The following is an 8,394-nucleotide window of genomic DNA, read 5'->3' as shown; positions in this document are numbered from 1 at the left end:
AAAAAAAAAAAGTTTAACATCACTGGTAGTCAGGGAAATGCAAATCAAAACCACAATAGGATACCATCTTACACCAGTGAGAATGGCACATATTAAAAAAACTAGCAACAACAAATGTTGGCCAGGATGCAGAGAAAAAGCAACCCTCCTACATTGCTGGTAGGAATGCAAATTGGTCCAACAATTATGGAAATCTGAGCGGAGGTTCCTCAAAATGCTAAAAATGGAACTCTCAGATGATCCAGCAATTCCACTCCTGGGTATTTACCCAAAGGATGTAAAAGCATTAATTCAAAAGAGCACCCACATTCCTATGTTTATTACAGCACTATTCATAATAGATAAGCAATGGAAACAGCCTAAATGCCCAAAATCCGATGGGCATCAGATGGATCAAGAAGATATGGTATATATACACAATGGAGTATTACTCAGCAATTGTAAAAGATAAACTCATGTCATTCACAGCAACATGGATTTAGTTGAATAGGATCATGCTCCATAAAATTAGCCAAAAAGAAAGATAATGGATGGTTTTTCTTATAGGAGGACTGTAGGGACCCAAATAAGGGGTTGGAGGGAAAGGGGGGAAAGGAGAAATTAATGTTGTTTCCAATAGACAAGGATGGATAGGGCAACATAGGAGACTCAAAAATTCAGTAGTAAAGCTAACTCCTGAATTAATGCCAGTGAAGAGAAAATAATTATTAAGTTAAAAATGTAAGTGAATTGTAATCAGAACTTGTTTTTGGTTCCAGTAGGCTAAATAGGCTCCAGCATACAAAGGACTTGACCCTGCTGATCCTCAGTTTCACGTATGAGAAGATTCGTGAAAGAGAAGGCTGACTTACATGATCTCTAGGTACTTTCTAGCTTGACATACTTTAGTAGTTCTTTAAAATATTATCTACACACTCATGTCCCAGCCATGGTTTCTATTCCTTGTCTTTTGGGTAGGATAATTCTAAGGTATATCCCAATGGGACTGAACTTTAAGTGTCCAGGATGGTAGTAACAGCATCTTCATTAACATACCTTTTACTGGCTGTCCCTCTTTCCATTATCTGCTGGTACTGTCTAGAATCATTTCAAATAAACTGCTTTCACTTAAGCAAATACAGACCCATACTAGAAATCCAGATTAAAACTAATAAAAGTACTATGTAAGAAAGTGGGATATGGGTATATGGGCATTGGAGTTCAAACTGAAATGGGTCTGGTTCCCAGTTCTGTTAATTACTACCCTTGGCAAGTAGTACTAGATAGACAAGATAGTTCCAGACAGACATCAGTTTATATTAATTATATATATATATATATATATATATATATATTCTTTATCTACAAAATGAAAACAATACCATATTCCTGGTAGGAACTTTGAGAATATTTCACTTTTCTCAATATAAGTTTGTTTTTTCCACATTAACTTGTATTGTCTCAGGAAATAATGACCATACTCTATAATCATTATTTAATAAGTTATCCCATGACCAATTCAAATCATCAGCTTAAAAGCACTGAAAAATTTATCAACTTTAAGAGTATAGCTAGTGCTATACTCTAATCCTATAGCTAATAGCTAATCCTATATTATATTTTGCTTTCAATTTTTATGGAAGTCATTTCAGGGCAGTGGGAGCTAGCTCTAAGCTAGACTGTGGTCCTCTTTATTAACTTAAATGTTAAATGGATACTAAAATCTTATTTTAAAATAAGAAGTATGATCAGGGGTGGAAAAAATTGTGAAGAAAACTTTGAAATAATGTTCTGAATTTGCTTTTAAAGTTTTAAAACTGATGGGAAGCATACAAGGGATTATGGTGATGGTGCATGGGTAAACTGGTGGTGGGAACTCCTTGGCGACCATACATGAGTGGATAAAACACACATGTATGAAAATGAAGAATGACATAAAAATATATAAAATATAAAAAAATAAATGAAATAAGGAGTATTAGTTGATTAAGTACCAGTTGTAGTATGACAAAGGGAAATATTTGCATGTACCCTGCTGTATTGCATTCACAACAGCAGAGTTTCAATTTGTTTTTGTTAATGTAGATACACTGAATAACGATCGAGGCAAAGGTTCTGACCACAAACTACTATTATTGTTAGGCTATGGCAGCAATATTGTCTGGCTCTAGTTGACTAATCAAAAAATGTTTATAGTACATAATCAAAAATTTATATACATGCCATAAACATTTACTTTACCCTAAGACATATAAATATGCACTAATTTCCCAAAGTGGTTCCAAGATTTTTCTTAAGAAGCATTTCTTCCTATTAATTTTTTTTATATAAACCATACCCTGAATTTATTTTCTGGAAAACAGTTTTAATTTTTCAAGTGGATTGAAAACCACAAGCAAACAAACAAAAACCCCAACAACTTTAAAAGCAAATTCAAGACATTATTTCAAGGTTTTATTTTCTTCACAATTTTTTCTAACCACTTTTCAACCACTCACTTTCATATACTCTTTCCAAAGAATTTATCATGCTTTTCACATAAACAATGTAAGTCTTTCCTTTTGCACTCATGTTTTATAGTTTACGGTTTAGATGATCTAATCACAATAACAAGTACAACTGGCACTAACAAGTTTGCAATAAATACACTCTTGTTGAGTCAGTAACCCAGCAGCTGGAGAGGGAACAGGCTCCTCGCGCCTGTGCTCATCATGCCTGGCACTCTTTTCTGTGGAAATGAAGACCATGGGTCATGGAGTCAGCTGGTCAGATGTCAAGAGGACTGTCCTTGTTGGGATAAGCCACATGCAACTATGAGCATTCAGCTGTCTTTTTTTACCCAGAGAAACAGAGAAATAGAAAATGCATATCATGTATATGTGGTTGAACAGATAAAAATCTAGATGTATAAAACAGTGACTATACATAAGCAGTGCATCTATTCCCATTCTTTTCTCCCTTTGAATAATGATTAGTGGTTCTCACAATTTTGTTTTTTAAGTTTCATTCCATATTTACTCTGTAACTCACCCTACCTAAGCTACTGAATATTAGTCATTAGACTGTGGATTCTTAAGAATGTTATTTTTACCTTCTCTTTTGCTTTAACTAAAAACCATACCTGCTAGCATTTTAATGAACAGGCTGTGCATGTGCTGGATAGCCAACTCAGTGATAAACATCAGAGAGATTAAAATATAAGTCAGCTGACTTTGTTTGCGTCTGAGACATAAATCTTTTTGGTCCACAGGATCCAACATAGCATTCTCTGTTTAGAGAAGGCAGGAGGAAACAGGGAATGGGTTGAAAAGTCCCTGGAAAGGTTTAGAACTAAATCACCTTTAAATAAAAGCACCTTTTCCTTTTATTCTGTCCTTGTTATGTCACTTAATTCTCATTAACAAACAAATAAGTCATAAATGTGCTGTTAAGACAAAACCCAGATGTCTGAGGCAGACAGAAGGAGCAATATATTCAGATTAGGGACTACTAGCCAAACCCTCTTCTAGTTCTCACATTTCTACTATGGAACCCAAAAGATCTAAACAACCTTATATTTATAGTTGTGCTTATGCCCCCTCAAAGCTATCCTAATGTCTCTTATACCTGTAATATGTGAACTCACAGAGTGAGGGAAGAGCCCAAACACTGTAATTACACCTGGGTTTAAATTCTGACTGCATAATTCCAATGAGCCAGAGAAGTCACTTTCTTAACCTGAGCAACTCTAGTAACTTTTTTTTTTTTTGCAGCTGTGTGTACTATTAAGAATATGGTGCAGTTTTGCTGACTTCAGACAAAATTCACAAGAAAATGCAAGTAAAAGTGACTTTTTGCAAAAATTACAGATCTGAAAGATGCTGAAGCTTTGCATCCCATAACTGTCAATAAAAGATTTATAACTTAAATGCAGACTTGACTATTCTATAAACACATGGCACAGAGGACATCCATAAAGTTTAAATTCTAATCCAAAATTCTTACATAAACTGATCACAATCAAGATACCTAATGTAAACAAGATAATAATCCTTCCCAGATTATATGCATGAATGAATATCAGAAAGAAATGAGATAGCAACCACAATGGGAGAAGAGGAGATCTCACAAAGGTGAAATTCCAGCTAGCAGAGAAGTGCTTTTAAAATGCAATTCTTAGCAGTCCCCACTTACAACTACTTAATTTATATTGAATCATATTCTGCAAACATTTATTAAACAACTACTAGTTGGAGATTTAATGTCATAGGTTGTTTGTAATTTTTTTACAGGACATTCACAAAAGATAACCAAGTGGAAAATGGCATACAATATGTGATAAGTGAGATTTCAGGGTGGTGAAATTAATTTGTGGGGTGGAATGAGACTGATAAGGGAGCAAGAAGAGACCTCAAAGTTGAGCACAAGAGAGTTCATGATTGGGAGAAGGGTGACATGAAACAAGACCAAAGTTTTGCTCCTTGGGGGCTCCATGGAGCCCCCAACAGAAATGTCAGTTAGCTGGACATGCTTTGGGGCAAAGTAAGACAAGTCCAACTGGAATATCACAATATGCTCTGACAGATGTCGCCCTGAAACTGAATAGGACACTGCAAAACACAGATTTAAACTTGGTAAGTAGAAGTAATGACTGAAGAAAAAGTCCCATAAAATCTTAAATAAATAAAACCCCAAACATCTCATTAGTCCTTGCTGCACAAGATGGAAATGAGAGACCTGAGAAACAGTGTGGTCAATGATGCTGGAACCAGCACAGGACTTGGGGAAAAAACGAGGAGGACCATGAAAACTCCAGGTGAGGGGGTGGCTGGTGCCAGAGTCCCGAAGTTGGGATCCCCCTTTGCTTAGCCTTGCCGGTGTGCCTCTGGGCAGGCTACTGTGACTGGGTTTCCTCACACTTAAAGAGGAGGCTAGTTCTATCATCTACCTAATAGGATCATTACAAGGATTAAGACTTAAGCACAAGTTCTTAGAACAACATCTGGTGTAGAAGAATTCACAAAAAGTCTGCCAAGACTTCTTGATCCTTGGCGACCTTGAGGAAAACCATTCCTGGCCAGTAGTAGGAGCAGAAGCTGTTATACAAGTAAAGGAAATGAATAAACAGGTGAGCGGCAAGAAAACCACAAAGTATCGATGACTTTTACAGCAGTCAAAAAGTAAAAGTGAGAAGTGAAATAAAGATAACCTGCGAGTACAGGGTCCAGTGAAAATGCTTTCCAAAGGGTATCTCGGCCAGAGGGAAAGGCTTTGCTCGCTAAAACCAGTTTTGGACTAGCTCTCCAAAAAACTGGGAGCGGCACCGGGGTAGAGACCGGATCCTTTCTGCCCTAGCTTCCCCCGGGAGCAGGGGCGTCCAAAAAGGTCTATGTTTGCATCCGGTAAGTTTGAATTAGCGCTGACTGATTAAGAGGAGAAAGGCCCATTTCCTAAGGAACGATAGCTTGGGAGATAAAACAACAGGCTTTCCCATTTTCATCGCCCGCACAACCTGTTCTACGACTCTACTCATCTCGCTTCTCTCTCGGCAGCCACCGCCACCGCCAACTCGCGGAGCCAAAGAGACAGCGCCCCGCTGCAATAGCAGAGCTCCAAGTTCATTCCGGTTTCGAGGACACAACAGCGCCCCAGATGAGAAGAAAGCAGAAAGAGGGGCCTCTGAGTGTCGCGGGGTGGCTGGTGAGGCCAGGTTCCGGAGTTGGGCAAGTGACCTCGGCGGCCAAGGTCGAGCGGGTCCCGCCGGCGATGCCACCTTCGCCTTCGCGCCCGAACCGCCGGGGCCGCGCCGCGCGGGAGCTCTCGGGTCTCCGGGGCGGCGGGCCCACGGCCCTGCGGGAAGCCGGGGACAGCGGAGTCTCCCCGGGAGCGCGCAGGTGAGCGCCGGGCCCCGCCCTCAGCATCCGCAGGCCGCGCTGCTCCAACTTCCCCGGCGCTCCCCAGAGCCCAGAGCGCCCGGCGGGGCTCCCCGAGTTCCTGCTCCCGCGCGCCGCGCGCAAGTCCCTGTCCCGGCTCCCGACGCCCCGCGCCGGCGCCTCCCGCCTACCCTCATCTTTCCTCGGCGCCCAGAAAAAGTTTGGCCGGGCCCCGCGGGCCGGCGCCCGCACTCACCCAGAGCGGCTCGCGGCGGCGGGGGGGGGATCCGCGGGCTACGCGAGCGCCGAGCTCCTCACAGCGGCCCCTTCTGCCCCGACCGCGACCGGGCTGTGGGAGGGGAAGAGGCCGCCGTGTCACCTGCCCGCTCTCCCACCCCGCCGCGTCACGCCGCGCGGCGCCGCCCCCGGTCCGCCCGCCGTCGCCGCCAGCGCCAGGTACCCGCGAGGGGCTGGAGGGAGGAGCCGCCCGCCGGGAGGGGCCTGCGGCCGCGGCCGCCTGGTTTCCGTCTGGTCGCGCGCGGGTCCCCGCGCGGTGTGGCGCTCGGCCCGGGATGGGGGCCGCCGGCGGTTTCGGGATATCGGCTCTGGCCGTGGAACAGATTCCAGTTCTTTCTGAGCACAAATGTCATCACCTGAGGTCATTTCGAGACTTAAGAGCAATGGTGTGAAAATTGTCATGCGTGACTTAGGATGAGCTGTAGGAAAAGCTGAAGCGAGGAGATCCTGGCGGAGCGAGGCTGGAGGCGGAGAGGGGCTAAAGGAGTCCGGGTTCCATTCCGGAAAGGGCTTTGCTAGCATTAGTTCCTATCTAAAATGGAGGCCAGGCCCTAGGATGAGAAGCCCACTTTGAATCAGCTCCACTCCCTGCTTGTTAAGAAGCTAGAGGATTGCTACAGCTATTAGGGATTAGGGGGATTTTAGAGCACCGAGAAGCAAATTGTGCAATAATCTAAGTTAACTTTCCTACTAAGCAACTGCTGCAGGAAATGAAGTTTAGCAAACCAATTTCTCATCTCTGCCTATTGGATTGGGGAGTGAAGATGAATGTTAGGCATGTCATGCATGCTCCATCCACTGTTTTTGTTTTTTTTTTTTTAATTTACCTGTCCTTATTTCTGGCTATGATCCTTTTAATTGCTGCTAGGATTTGCAATCATGGCATCAATAGCTGGAAGGCAGATAGAAGTCCAATAAGGTCCTTGCTTATGAGGCAAAACGAAGAGCTAGAATTGAGTTGTCGTCTACAAAATTTTCCTGAGTGGAGTCTAATGTAAGCACCTCAGAAACAAGCCTGTGCTTCTGTGCTGCAGTTTTAAATATGGAATCAGGACAGAAGGATCGGGCCTACTGACTAGAGAAAGTGGCCGAGCATAAGAAAACTCTGTGGGCCAGCAAGGAAGGTTTGCCTTCTGCTGCCTAATGCTACTTCAATGAGCATGAGATTTCTAATGCTTTTTGTAAAATTTGAGAGTGCACATCACACCACTGACAAGAATCAAACCACTGCCAGTAATGCCGAAACCAAAAAACAAAACAAAACCTTAAAATTAAAGAGGTCCTTAAATTCAAGGAAGCTAAAGATTTCTCCTTCCTCTTAGATAAAATTTGCTTTTATAATAAAAACAGATCATTGGTAGACTTAAGGAATTAGAAACAATTGCTTAATGACATTTGCCTTTGAGTCTGTCATTTTCTGCCTACCAAGATACATTCACAAAAAATCAAATATGAGTTCATTCAACAAATTTTTTGAACACTACTATATTCCAAATCCTGAAGATTCAACAGGTAACAAAATAGGCCAGAAAAATTCACTGTAGTTGGGGGTGACAGACCATCAGTGAATAAACACATAAAATAGGTGCTCTTGTTGTGGTTAGCGCTATGCAAAGAATGAAAGGAAATCATGACTTTTGAGTGGGGAATTAGAATGGTAAAGTAGTAAGAGAAGACCTCATTGGAAGGAGGCATTTTTGAGGCAAAAATTTGGAGGTGAGATAGCAAGCCTGTGTGTCTGGTTAACAGCTTCCAGTGGGTGGGGTTCAAGGCCCTGGGATACAAGAGTGTCTAGGATGTGTTCTGAAACCAACAGGGAGTAAATTTCAGTGGTTGAGCTGGAGTGAATGGGGACAGTAGTACTAAAGACATCAAAAAATTAAGGAAAGCATTTGAGTAGAGAAATCATACCATCTGACTAAATTATAACAAGGAATATCCTGGCAATGTTTTTGAGAATAGACTGGTGGCGGACAGAAACAAGTTGATGAGTAGGAACGTCTTGCAAAATCCAGAGAGGCATAAAAGTGTTTTGAACCACTTTGATAGTGGTGAAAAGCGGTCACTTAAAAATATGTCCCCTTGGGCCCTCCCTGGTGGCGCAGTGGGTTAAAGCACAGCACTGAGAATCTAAAGCCGCTTCCGAATGAGTTCGATTCCCGCCTGCCCCGGAGGTGACCACGTGGTGTGGCAGACCTCTCCTGACCCGCCCGCTGCTCCCCTCAGCAGTGTACTTCGTCGATCTGCCTGTTCTGTTCCCCACTCT

At 42.6% G+C, this 8,394-nt stretch overlaps 2 protein-coding genes across 4 annotated transcripts in view; one reads left to right on the top strand and one right to left on the bottom strand.

The window, feature by feature from the left end:
• The window catches only part of ELOVL7 (ELOVL fatty acid elongase 7), a 79,761-nt gene extending 73,549 nt beyond the window's left edge, over nucleotides 1-6,212 (bottom strand). For all 3 annotated transcript variants that reach the window (XM_012721909.1, XM_004678284.2, XM_012721910.1), the window contains exon 1: nucleotides 6,088-6,212. The gene's annotated coding sequence lies outside the window, so the exon portion shown is untranslated. The remainder of the gene's footprint in view (nucleotides 1-6,087) is intronic.
• LOC105853346 (collagen alpha-1(I) chain-like) lies at nucleotides 4,681-6,488 on the top strand. Its single transcript, XM_012721771.1, has 3 exons — nucleotides 4,681-4,805; nucleotides 5,258-5,360; nucleotides 5,511-6,488. Exons 1-3 carry the CDS (start codon nucleotides 4,681-4,683, stop codon nucleotides 6,486-6,488), a joined length of 1,206 nt encoding a protein of 401 aa, XP_012577225.1.
• Nucleotides 6,489-8,394: the final 1,906 nt, after the last annotated feature.

The sequence above is a fragment of the Condylura cristata genome, unplaced genomic scaffold (assembly GCF_000260355.1).
Source record: "Condylura cristata isolate star-nosed mole 26May11 unplaced genomic scaffold, ConCri1.0 scaffold00007, whole genome shotgun sequence".
Lineage (NCBI taxonomy): Eukaryota > Metazoa > Chordata > Mammalia > Eulipotyphla > Talpidae > Condylura > Condylura cristata.
Note: the sequence above shows the minus strand (reverse complement) of the source record. Positions and strands in the feature narration are given on the sequence as shown.